Here is a 13,728-nt window from a genome sequence, read left to right on the forward strand (position 1 = left end):
ATAATTATGTCCCCACTGGATGCAACGAATGCCTCGTTTATAATGGGTTTTCATGTTTTTGAATCATCGCTTCGGCCTGACAGGGCATCATCACAATATGGTGAGGGGCGTAACATTTCCATCTCACGCTTGAGGAATTCGGCCAATCACAACGCACTGGATAGCTGGCCAATCACAGCACATCTCGCTTTTTCAGACCGATGAGCTTTGTAAAAATCGACGCGTTTCAGAAAGGCAGGGCATAGAGGACAAACAATAATGTACAGTATGTCGAAAATAATGTTTTTTGGACCTTAAACCGCATAAACACATTTCATTACACCAAATACACAAAATACTGTTATTATTAGCAGCATCATGACCCCTTTAACAATAATAATTTTTAGTGATTACAAGACCTGTAAAATGTATTAGTCTGTATTAGCATCTACTTGGACTAGTCAGTCATGGCTGAATTAAGGGCCTCTGACTACTGCCACATGACCTGTCATTGCCAAAGGAAGTTGATCAAAAATGTCTCCAAATATGTGTCCAGGGGCCTCATGGGACCATGACCTTAGAACCAGAGTTTAAGTTAACCTCAACAAGATCCCACCCAAGAACAACACTGACTCGAAATGAAAGGAAACAAGTTTTTTAACATATACAATAAATGTTTTAATAGCAATGTACAATGATATCTTCAGCTGCATAAGAGCAGAATATATCTTTTCCCACAAGACCTAGACAAATGGTTGAAATACCACAAGGAATCTGTCTTTCAGATGTCCTTCCCTCCAGCGACAACAGCGTTTCTCACTTCAGCCAGATGCCTTTGTCCCCGACGTCTTCATTATAACCTTCAGCGTACTTCTTTCCTGGGAGCTAAGGAGAGATTTTCATGTCACATGTTTGATTCTTTAAAGCCCCGGTGTGCAATGGCAACATTTTACAGTGACCTTTAAAGAAATACATTGAAAATAAAATAAAGTAAAAGACTAGACACGTAATCTACATTCATGAGCTCCACTTCCACATGTTCTCTCGGCCGAGGTAAAGCTCCATATGTTTTAGTGCAAGGACTGACAAGGTGGTGATCAGATGAGCAGATGAAAAATCTTGACGGCTGAACACGACAAGCAGCTCATCACTCCCCAAGATCAATATAACAGTGCCAGGAATCATTAATGGCCATACAAAGTGTTTCTGTCACCCACTCTAGAAGTCTGTCTCCTGATTTTGTAATGCCACCGATATCACTGAATGTCCTCAGGTGACACTCCTGCTTTGCGAAAATACTCAATCATTATGCAGGCACTTGTTGGGACACTGGGCTCCTGGACACTCAATAACATGTACACAAATGTATCTGGCAAAAGTATCATTTAAGGTGGATCTATCAACACGGAGACACCCAAAGCATCACTGCTCCATTCTCTCTAATGGAGTTAATATCACCTGTCATTCTAAATAAGAATAGCAAATAGAGTTCAGACATAGTTGCACATGGACAAAATTAGATTTTAAACACGTGCAACCCATTACATGTGGTCTATGATCCGTCTTTTACATTTAGTGGCACAGTGGAGGGCACATACCGATTTGAAAGCATAGTAGGCAGCATCAAACTCGTGAGCACCGACTGTGACTTCTGGAAGATATCTGGGGATGCAGGTCATGTTGGCTACTCTTTGCTTGTCCTCCACGCTAGTGAATGGAGAAAAATGGGAGAAAAGGCACATTTGCTTTCATTTTCTTTGAACCACTAGATGGCACAAAAACAGAACCTTTCTTTCTCTGCTTTTCACCATATACATGCAAATGTTTCTGATTCTTGAAGTGGCAGCAATGCAAAGTTTATTCTGCCCTAAACTGAACTAATATATATTTTTTTGTTTTTCAGTATTGTTCAAAGTAATTAAATTTATATATTTTTCCGTTATTGAAAAACTGTTAAATTATTGTTTTTACTGTTGTTGCTAAAGGCACAATAATTAAGAAAACAAACAGATGGCTCACTTTTCCATTTACTGACATGACATGCTTAGATCAGATGGTTGGTATCATTTATTAGGTTGGTAATCATAATTAAATCACAATTAAAAATGTGAAATTAATCATATAATAAAATATATATGTGACCCTGGACCACAAAACCAGTCATAAGGGTAAATTTTATGAAATTGAGAGATTTGTCCTGAATAATTAAGCTTTCCGTTGATGTATGTATATATAATATCTCAGTTAAATAACTAAAGCAAGTATGATATCAACAAAGATTTATTCAATGTGTTTGATGTTGCCAACCAGAACTAAATGACAGATAATAATTCCAGCCAGCACAAGGAACAGTCTACATAAGAAAATAAAATGGTGAAATGTAAATAAATCAAGCACTCACAACATTCGCATATGGTGGAAAGTGACGTCATCTTGCTCCAGCCAAGGGCCCTTCTCAAACTTGAGGTACTCGATATCCTCCACAACCTGAAAAGGAAAAACAGAGTCAGAGCAGTGACATTTGTCTGCCTCAATGTGCTCCATACACAGGTTCGATCCTTACCCTCTCAATGTCCTGGGCTTGGGTTGCGTTATAGGCAAGAACCTCTGCCTCTTCACTGAAAATCAGACATAAGTTTTTAAAACTAAAACTGAAAACTTGTTTGATATACTCACATCACCAGATTAAACACCTGCTTTTAACTTACTTTTTGTCAAATGAAAAGAAAACAATAATTCATAATTCTCTAAGAAAAATGTTTAATGATACTATAAAACAAACATTACAATACTGATATATATATATATATATATATATATATATATATACACACACACACACATATATGATTTTAAGATATATATGACCTGATTTTAGGAAGGAAGTTCTTCTTGTACGCTGTCTCAATCCTCTTCAGGTAGCTTAAAGGAACATTCTGGAGGTATGACTGTGTAAGGCGATAAAACATTTCAATTCACACATGTGCTGTTGGTCATTCAGTCACCATTTTATAATCATCCCTTCCTGCATTCATCAAACTCTCTTGAAATATTTAACTCTTTACTCAGAGCCCTTATTAGTCAGAAAGCTGAGATAGTTTTAGCATGAAAGCTGAAATAAATAACCGCTTCATAACTTGCTTGACTATATTTTGTATAAAAAATAAAATATTTTTATTTTTATTTTGACAAAAAAATTACAAAAATATTAAAAAAAAGTCAAAATCTAAAAATATTTTGTCATTTGTTTCCCCAATTATACATATACAAAACTCCCAGGTGGCAAAAAAAAATCAAGAAAGTTTAAAATGTATTAATAATAAAAGATCATTTTTGTACATTAAAATCAAAAGATTAATTATTTCAACCAACAGATAGTCTAATCAGTGTGTTCGCCACCTCACGCAAACCTTTCCTGATGCCTTGAGATTTTTCTGGACCTCTTCAGCAGGTACGTCCACATAGATGACCAGATGAGGGGGCAGAAACTCACAGATACTGACGCCCTTAACCTCATTATAGTGATCCACACCTGCAGAATAGCAACATATATCATACATCCTTTTCATTTCAAAAAACAGCTCTGATATACTATCTGCTGTAATATGACCACCAGCATTTTTTCACTATTTACATTTTCATATTATGAATTTCGGACATAATCACTCACACTGCTTTCGGATGAAGCCTTCTTTGAACATGGCCTCCAAAAATACAATGTCACTAAATGGAGAGCGTTCCAGAATAACTCCCTGTCCTGAGAAAGGAAAACAGAGAAAATATGCTTGTGCTGTAAGGTTTTCATTTTCAATCACAACATCAAACTGTGTTATTCAAGTGAACAGCTATGGAGTATCAAACAGGTTTGTTTTACCTGTAGAGAGCAGGTGTTCAACAGCATCAGAGTACTGCAGCAGCCTCATGAGGTACATCCAACACTGCAGGCGGTAAGAGTTACCATCACTGGCTTTGGGCTCCAAGTAAAACTTCTCCAGACTGCAGTTTCCATTAAAAGCCTTATCTAGAGGAACTTTCTCCTTTGTCATTTTGTCCACATAGTGTGTGTCTGGCTCTGGCATGTACAGCATTCCTGATGAGAGACACATTTAATCATTTTATTTTACATACACATACAAACACACACACAGGCACTTAACATATATAAAAAAACATTTTTTTAAAACAGATGGAGCCAGATACTGTCTTACCCAGTTTATCGGCCAATTTTTGTGCAAGCGCTCCCTTTCCACATGCCAAGTTGCCATCAATGGAAATGATCTTGCTGTTTTCCTTGAAGCGGGAGGTTGTCCTCTCCCCCAGAGCATAAGCCCACCATCCATACCGCAGGTTTCTGACAGCACTTGTGTGGATTTGAGCCTAAAGGGTATAAAACATCATGTTATTTTTTCCTGCAAATAGGGTAGTTTGACAGCGTATACATAGTCATGATCAGCTGCAATATCTCTATACATATGTCAAGCCATTCGTAATTGCTGACACGGTTTTTCAATACAAACAACAAAACAGTTTGTTTTGAGAGAACTAGTGTGAGCTACATACGGAGTTTTCATTGTTATATAGGCCTACTGGTAATCTCTGAACCTACGTGAACGCAAGTATATATAAACGTAACATTGATTAAGCAAACATATGAACAGATGCATCAATGTGACAGTAAGAAGGGTTTTTAACAGCTGTAACTTAGTTTTGCTGTTGTCCTTCAGTCTGGACTACATGAGGCCCGACCGAACAGATCAACTTTTAGTCTGGGGTGTAGAGAGGCTGTTCATCAATCTTACCGTCGCCACAGGCGATACTGCTTTCCAAGCTGCTGCACCCGAGGGCACAACCAGCCGAAATAACCGCAACGCCATCGCGAAACTTCACAAACTCCAGTGAGTTTTACGATCCTCAATGTCGCCGAAGGAGCTCTGCGTCGCGTCGCGGGTGTTTTGCGTCATATGTGCGTCATGTGGTTTCTTCATATGAAAAAAGCCCTGGCCAAAATGACAATTATAACGCACTGAAGTCGTTTAATTTGATAAATACATTATTTCTTATAGACGTATTGGAGTTGGTTATTGCATGCATGTTATTTTGTTTTGTGTGTGTTGTCGTATGATTGTATTAACGTTTTAAAAAGAGTACTGAACAGGTTTTTTCTCCTTGAAGCTTTTTATGTTGGGGGAAAAACCCCGCCTGATGCACGACCGAGACTGGGCAACCTTCGGAAATCGGTCACTTGTCCAAGTAAAAAGTTAGCTACTTGTCCGGAAAGAAAAAAAGGATTGCGCCCTAGAGTTTCTTGATAGATCTTCATATTAAATATAAAGAGGAACCTTTTATTAGCAATAGTGTTTTTTTTTTTTTGTCTTCATTCTTTGTCTCTTTTATTAAGGTGTCATAAAAAAAAAACAAATGCAAATGCACAAGACGAAGATTAAAACACCAGTGGCTTTTCGGAGTGAAGAAGAAGCTCAAATAAAAGGTCATTTCGTGAAGACACTTAGGGAGAAAGAGCATTTTGGAGCGGCAGATGGGGAGATCAAGCTTATTTCTTTGATAAACACTGTTGCCTTTATTAAAGCATGAAATTCACTTTAGATAAAACTGACTAGACACTCCTCCTTCGTCTTCCAATTTTAAATCGTTATCTGTTGCATGCCTTTTTGAGCATATGAAAGAGTCAACTTTAAATGGCTGTGACTCATAAATGCTTTGAAATATAGGTCTTATTTTGGTTTCATGTGAACTGTTTCTGTAATAATCTTATATAACTACCAAAAGTGGTGCAAGGAATGAGGTGATGGGCTCCCAAGGCTTACTGATGCCCATGGTGACCCCTGTCCATAGGTGGGTTAAATGTTCTCCATCTTCCTCTTTTCAAACTAATTGTAAATTGTAAAAAAAATATATATATATAATAATAATAATTAATTAATTAATTAATAATAACAAATGACTAAAATAAATAATAAAAATAAAATAAATAAATGACTAAAATAAATACATATTATTTATATATAAATAAATAAATAAATAAATTGTATTATTATTTATAAATAAATAAATATTATTGTTATTTTGCAAGCCCAGCTCTAGCTCTGAGATGCAAGGTGGGCCACGTGATGCAAGGTGTGGACTATGCTTTACTGTTTGAATATATAAATGTATGACCATTTAAATTTTTTTTATAATATTTGTTTTCCTCATAACTGATTTTGTAGCAATTGTCTTTTTTGTTGTTGTTTTCTTTGTAATTTTATAACAAAAGGGGCAAATAACTACTGATAATGTTTTCTTTAATCAATCATTTTTCTTTAATGCTTGAAAATAAATTTTCATATTGTGAAATATTCAATAAAATGTATATTATTAACATTATAAGTGTATGGCTTAAAATGGATTAATTTATAATATTAAATGAAAAATGGATTAAAAGATGTTGTTGTTGTTGTTTTTGAATGAATGAATGAATGAATGAATGAATGAATGAATGAAAGATATTCAAATAAGCAAAAAAAAATTCTCCCTAAACCTTTAAAATGACTCAAGATCCTACTGACAGCCCTATGGCTGCACTGTTGTTCAGCGCTTCTGCTCTAAAAAACTGATTGCAACGTGTGCCATGATTGTGCTTATTACGGCAACTATGCTGTGATACGAGATGTGCTATACCCATCAAACATTATTTATTTGTATTTTTGTAATTTTGTTAAAGAGTTTCTTAGTATTAACACATCTTTGTATTGTATTTTTATTGCATTAAGTTAAAATTTTTCATTCGTTTTGTTCTGCAAATGAAAAACATGAAACTGCATTCTAAATTCCAAGTAGGCCTATGCAGTTCTCTTATTTGTAAAAAATAATACTACATACCACTGATGTGATTGCATTAAGTTTGCTGTGACATACTATTGTTATGTTTGTGCACTTACATAACATAAGACAGACACTCAGATCGGAGCTTAGCTTGAACACGTCTTTACTGCGCAACCGCAATTATCACATTCAACATTAGAGTGCGCAAATACATAATAATTTCTTTTTAGTTATTGACTCAATACACAACTATGTTCTGTAAAAGTAATATAATGTTAAAGTATGTAAGTAAAGTAAGTACGTTTATGTAAGTGATCAGCAATACTAGGCCTTGCTACATACACGGCTTTGATTTAAATATGTATTTAACATGCTTACTCCATGGCGGCATTTCTGGCTCATGTTCACATATGGCTTCTACTTTGTGATTGAGCTTTAACTTGCATTTGTAGATGGCACAGTGAACTGTGTCACAGAAAATTATTTCTGGAGGTGTTTCTGAGCCCATGCAGCAATATCCATTACAGCATGCCTGTTTTCATTGCAGCCAGGGCTCAAAGATAGGCAGCCAGTATATTTTCGGCCTTGAGTGCACACAGAGATTTCGCCAGATTCTCAGAATCCATTGATGATATTATGTACTGTAGATGATGAGATATTCAAAGTCTTTGCAATTGTATGTTGAGAAACATGTTCCACAATTTATAGATGCCGTTTTTCACAAATTGGTGAACCTCATGCCCACCTTTTAGTTCTGAGAGACTCTGCATGTACGTGTATGGATGTGTAAGCGTGTACAGTATATGCTCTGAAAAGTTCAGTAATGTGTAGCATTCATTCAATGGGCAACATACCGTCGTTCATCCTAACAGCTCTGTTTTTGCTGACAGCAGATGTCAGTACAGTCTAATGTGGCGTTTAAACCTACATAAACGCGGGTAGAAGAAGAATAAGCTGTTGCCATAGTAACTGTTGTTAGCTGGAGCAGATTTGTTGTTGGCTAAATTTGAAGCTAGTTGTGTTGATGCTGTTGGCGTCAGTTGTGTTACTATTTTCTGCCTTGAGGAAAAGCTAATCAAATATACACAAAAGCGTGTTATTTCTGCTCTGATTTGGATCGGTAACTACATGTATTTATTATTGTCTTTAATGCTCTGACTCTTGTGTTTTGAATGACCGACAGCTTACTCGGGTTCACAGATTTAATGGCTCTGACACATCGCCAACCACCTAACGTTACTTTGTCAAGATTTCTTAAAGTATTCTTACCATAGAAAATCGTTTTACCAATCATTTTCAGGGCACGATTTCTTTCCATTCGCTACGCAAGGCGTTTGACAATGCTATCAGTGTTTTACGTTACTCTTTATTATTATAGGTAATGTTTAGCATTTAAGTTATTGGTTATGAAACAAGACAGACAGACAGACTTTCGACCTTTTTATGTCGCTCAAAATCCAGTGATATTTTGTAAATTTAACAGAAAAGTAAATTTAACAGCAGTAAATTACGTTGTCAAATAATTAATCACTAAGCACAAATGTCTACATCTATTCATAATGTCGTTTCTTCTATATATATTTATTATACATACTTTCTCTTATATGTTCCTGTTTGTACACTGTAACGTTACTCATCTTCTCTGCTCTGCCTCTTCTCATAAAACATGTTTGCCTATTCTCATGTTTACTATTATTACTAGCCAATATGAGCAATTCAGTCATATCTACCTATATGTTTTTTTTGTTAGGCACTGGAGGACAGATTATGTCAGGAGATCTTGTAGCTGTGTGGGACGTGGCTTTGAGTGATGGTGTGCACAGGATTGAATTTGAACATGGCACAACCACAGGAAAACGGGTCATTTACATCGATGGAAAGGTACGAATTTCTAGTACAAAAAGCTGACACTCAGGAAAATACTTATTGAAGTTCAGTATATATACTTAGAATTTATTAAAGAAAATATATGTAGAAAATCTATGTAGGGTTGCTAATTATAGATCATTTAGACCAAACCAATGATGAAAATAAATGAAAAGGTTGCAGTTAGTTTGTTGCCATTTGTTGAATTTACTGAAGAAAATCTATGTAGAAAATCAGTAGCCAGGCAGGGCCAAAGGTCAAGTTATGCAGTTTTCAATCTGTATTCCAGAGAGCTGTGTAATTATGGATTTATTTTTTTCCATTAGTTGATGATGTTGATTTTAGTGTTTTAGAAATATGTGACATGAGTATTTTCATTATAATGATGGGAAAATAAGTGCCGATGCCTCACAGGCTTGTTCATAACTGTCCCAGGAAGTCATAAGGAGAGATTGGATGTTCAAACTGGTTGGAAAGGAGACTTTTCATGTGGGTGGTACAAATACAAAGGCCACTATTAACATAGATGCAGTGAGCGGCTTTGCATATGAATACACTCTCGAGATTAACGGACAGAGCCTGAAGAAGTACATGGAGAATCGCTCCAAAGTTACCAGCACATGGCTCCTCAACCTTGATGGCATCGACTGCAGAGTGGTTCTGGGTAAGAAATACCTGGTCACAGGTTCCTCAAATAAATATGTGATGATTTGAGTGGTCAGTGATGAAGGTTTCCCTCTCGTTCCCCCAACAAGTACAGTACAGTATATGCAGTACAGCTGCTCTCTGAAATGCTGAAAGCCTTTCCTCACTTAACCTCTGTGCCCTGCCGCACAGCAGCAGTGATTAACTCTAGGTTAAATGAAGGTTAAAAAAAGATTACAAATCCCTTTAAGTAATTAGTGCTTGACAATAGGAGGAGCTTCTCTAGTAATAAAACACAAATGTTTTCAAACAGTTTTGTTAACCTCATGGGGGCGCTAGTGAGCAGATATCAAGCTTTACTGAACATTAGCACTTATATCAGCTCATGCCAATAGATAACACTTTTAAGTTTAACTGTCAAAGAGAAACTTCCAAGGACTTTCCTGACCTTTGATTTATCTGTTTATATGGCTTATATATCAGGGGTGTAGCAATGAGTGGTGGGCAAGGACAGATTTTTTAAAGACTAGCCACTAAGTTATGAATCACAGGTCCTGCTGAACCTGTCAGTATAAAGTCCGAATAAAATATCAAACCACTTTCATTTTCAATAGGAGTGATAGTGAACACAGAACAGGCTGATATAGAGAACTCCCCGTTTTTCAGATGAATAATTCAGTATTGTGCATTTAATTCCTCCCAGTTGCATGTTTTTAATATATAATTTTACTATGATAACATCATGGATTATTCAAATTAAAACATCTTTTTGTGTACCAGATTGGACACCTGCTCAGGTTAACCATTACCTGCGGTCATTTGGCTTATGCTTTTAAACAATGGTAAAGTACAGTTAGAGTATTTCATGACTGACTACTAATGTGACTGAAAAGACAAGTCAAGTGCCAACAAGAAAAGCTCAGCACAAGACAAAAGAATGTGTAATCACAATGGCAGACACACATTGGAAAATGCTGAGATCCTAGATTTAAAGTAAGTCACAGATCAGAGCAGTGAAGGTGAGTCAGTGAGACTTGTATGGTAAAGTAGGATTTATATTTATGTTTTTATCTTTATCACTCATCCTGCAACCTGCTAATTGATCACTTAAACTGTTCTGTCCTCAACAGAGAAAGATACCATGGATATATGGTGCAATGGACAGAAAATGGAAACGGCTGTAAGTCCAGCAGTTACTTTATCCATTTACATTCATTTGCTAAACTTATTTATTGAACTAACAATGAACAATATTTGTTAAGCATTTATTAATCTACATTATTGTTGATTTCTTTTTTGTTTTAATTTCTTCTGTTTAATTTTTTACTTTTTAACAGTTCAAGTTGTATAAATTAACATTAGGTAATGAATTATGAGTGAATTTAAGTTAACAATAAACATTATATTTATTAACTTTAAAAATGTATTAAAAAAGTGTATAACTTAATATGAGCCTAAAATTATAAATGCTATAAAAATTCTCATTCATTGTTAGTTCATGATACCCAAAGCATTAACTAATGTTAACTAATCAAACCTTAATGTAAAGTCTTAATATTTTTGATTAAAATGTATTATTTTCTTATAATAAAATAATTATGTTTGCACATTTTACCTGTAATAAAATAAGCAAAATAAAACTTTAAATCTACCATCTGATGCTAGTTAGATTAAGTGCCCCAACAAAATCAACAGGGCAAAGATAAAAACAAAAATAGTCACAGTGACTGACAGAGGTGTAAAGAGTACCTAAAAACCATACTCGAGTAAAAGTACGGTAACTGATTACATTTACTCCAATACTTTACACCTCTGGTGACTGACATGTGACGCTGTCAAAGTAGATGTGGTCACAGCCCTACCGAACATACCTGTTCCACAACACATGTGACTACCATAACTACCATTCATTCAGGAGTAAAACATTCATTTCTCCTGTCTTTCTCCCTCAGGGTGAGTTTGTTGATGATGGCACAGAGACACACTTCACTCTGGGTGACCATGACTGCTGCATCAAGGCTGTGAGCAGCGGCAAGAGACGAGATGGCATCATTCACATGCTGCTGGTGGATGGCATGGAAATCTCAGAGTCCGAGTGATCTGTGTGAATGAGTGTGTGGGTGTGTTTCCATCCTCATGAAAAGTGTGTACTGTATAGATGGAAGTTGGGACAGCATGTGCTCATTTGTGACCACAGATCAGCTTGTGCTGGTTCAGTAATGGATTATTTTGAGGCAAGAGAGACAAATGTGTCTTACAAACACATAGTTTAGTTATATTGCTATATACCTCACATAGCAACAGTTGATAATTGTTTTAACCCTACAAATGGTTAATTTCTTAAAGGGGTGGTTGACTGTTTTTTTTTCTATGCTTGATTGTGTTTATGGGGTGCAGTCTAACGTGTGTTTTTTTTTTTTTTAACGAAGCATTAACATTATTTTTCACATTATTTACCTTTATTCTACACCGCTCTGTCCCTTCTCCTTTGAACGCTCCAATGAGTTCCTGTTTTTATCAAGCCCCTCCCTCAGAAATATGCAATGGGCTCTGATTGGTTAGCTAGTCCAGTGTGTTGTGATTCGCTAAACCGCCAGTGCATGTCTAAATGTCACGCCCCTCACCTCAGTGGCATGTGCTCTGGTTGTATTATAAACAATGGCGTCATCAGTATCGCTTATCCATTTGAGCCCGATTGAGACGCAGAGGATGTTAGTGAAGAGGATCGCGCAGAACCTGTGTAAGCACACGGCTCTTAATGGTATGTTTTTTGTTTGTTGTTGTCTCATACTTTTAGATATGCTGTTATTTGTAAATGCTACTGCTTATGTTAGCTTCTAATATATACGGTTTTATCCTGATAAAAGCTTTAATACAGCACGGCAACCGCGTGCACGTCTATGTTTAACGCTTCTCATAGCTATGTGAAAAAAGATCTGTCTGTCTATACACATAAAGTGTATAATTGGAACACAGTTTATTGGAGCTGACGAGCTGATGATCAGGTGAGAGAGAGAGAGATGCAGAGCAGGGGACGCGAGGAACAGGATGAAGAACCGCTGCTTTAGAACATCGATTGTGAAACTTGTGAATCCATTAGAATCGTTAGAACTGTCTGTCTATACACATAAAGTGTATAATTGGAACACAGTTTATTGGAGCTGACGATCAGGTGTGTGTGTGTGTGTGAGAGAGAGAGAGAGATGCAGAGCAGAGCAGGGGACACGAGGAACAGTATTAAGAAACGCTGCTTTAGAACATTGATTTTGAATCTTGTGAATCCATTAGAATCGTTAGAACTTAAGACAAAATCACGATTCATATATGAATAGATTTTTTCGTGCACCCCTAGTTTTGACAGTATGGCAACAACTCTTCCTCTTCTCTAAAGGAGCGCAACATGGCCTAGCCCCCTTCATTGCATGTTCCCGGGGGCGGGGTTATATCAGTTTCTGGGTTTGTGATGTCACAAACCCGGGAAGTAGCTTGTTATAGTCCCTACGAGCCTTTTTGTAGGCATTAAACTGCCATAAATTTAAAAGACAATATCTCCATTTGCATTGAACTTTCAGTGTCGTAACTTTGCAGATATTATGCTCAAACAGCAACATTACACACCAACTAATATTAAAAAAGGGAAATTTCAATCAACCACCCCTTTAATTTATAAAAGTGATGTCAATTAGGTTTTTATCATCTGTGATTCTCACAGTGCAGTTATCTGTGGCACAGAAAGGTGTGAGGATCCCTAATCCTTTACTGGATATTTTTATATGATGGACATGTCAGGTCTAGACAAGATTGATATCAAAATGTTTATTCTTTGTGCATTAGCACAATCATGTTCTCAAAAGCATGACAGTCTAGTGGTCTAAACGTGAATTAAATGTGAACATGTGTACTTGTTTAGAGTATTTGGTCCAGAATCTGATCCGATTTGATCAGCCACTGACTCATAAATTGGGTCAGACAACAGCAATAACATTCAATAGGAAGTATACATTTATGTGACTTTGTGTTTTGAGACACTTTGGCCTTGTAACAAGCAAGATTACTCTTTTCTGTCATTTAGGCTTCATGTGTCTGGCGAATTCAAGGTGATGTGACATGCTAGTCACCTGTTGGCATCAGCTTCCTTCTGAAAAAAAAAAAAGATCTTATGTGAAATATTTTATCATGACATACTGTATGGAACAGATTGAAATGAAAAATTGTCTGAATCTAAATTTGAATCAAGCTATATTTCTTTACCTTTAAAGGCACCGAACCCCCAAATGCTCCCCGGGCACCGCAGCATTGGCTGCCCACTGCTCCGGGTGTGTGTTCACGGAGTGTGTGTGTGTGTTCACTACTGTGTATGTGCACTTGGATGGGTTAAATGCAGAGCACTAATTCCGAGTATGGGTCACCATACTT

At 36.5% G+C, this 13,728-nt stretch overlaps 2 protein-coding genes across 3 annotated transcripts; one reads left to right on the forward strand and one right to left on the reverse strand.

Annotated features, from left to right (window-relative positions):
- Positions 1-632: 632 nt before the first annotated feature.
- LOC107684997 (NADH dehydrogenase [ubiquinone] 1 alpha subcomplex subunit 10, mitochondrial-like) lies at positions 633-4,957 on the reverse strand. 2 transcript variants are annotated; one of them, XM_016481527.1, is made up of 10 exons: positions 4,779-4,957; positions 4,188-4,356; positions 3,854-4,069; positions 3,650-3,736; positions 3,402-3,511; positions 2,848-2,927; positions 2,543-2,597; positions 2,381-2,466; positions 1,578-1,686; positions 633-864 (listed from the first exon to the last, which is right to left on the reverse strand). In XM_016481527.1, the coding sequence occupies exons 1-10, from the start codon at positions 4,851-4,853 to the stop codon at positions 796-798; spliced, it is 1,056 nt and encodes a 351-aa protein (XP_016337013.1). In that variant the 5' UTR covers positions 4,854-4,957; the 3' UTR covers positions 633-795. The 2 variants fall into 2 exon arrangements, with proteins under 2 accessions (XP_016337013.1, XP_016336927.1); XM_016481441.1 differs by having other exon boundaries at positions 3,390-3,511; positions 4,779-4,956.
- Positions 4,958-7,776: 2,819 nt separating this feature from the next.
- On the forward strand, positions 7,777-11,706 carry LOC107686598 (fas apoptotic inhibitory molecule 1-like). The gene is made up of 5 exons (XM_016483694.1): positions 7,777-7,921; positions 8,552-8,682; positions 9,103-9,331; positions 10,443-10,492; positions 11,265-11,706. The coding sequence occupies exons 2-5, from the start codon at positions 8,569-8,571 to the stop codon at positions 11,409-11,411; spliced, it is 540 nt and encodes a 179-aa protein (XP_016339180.1). The 5' UTR covers positions 7,777-7,921; positions 8,552-8,568; the 3' UTR covers positions 11,412-11,706.
- Positions 11,707-13,728: the final 2,022 nt, after the last annotated feature.

The sequence above is a fragment of the Sinocyclocheilus anshuiensis genome, unplaced genomic scaffold (assembly GCF_001515605.1).
Source record: "Sinocyclocheilus anshuiensis isolate Anshui unplaced genomic scaffold, SAMN03320099.WGS_v1.1 scaffold277, whole genome shotgun sequence".
NCBI lineage: Eukaryota > Metazoa > Chordata > Actinopteri > Cypriniformes > Cyprinidae > Sinocyclocheilus > Sinocyclocheilus anshuiensis.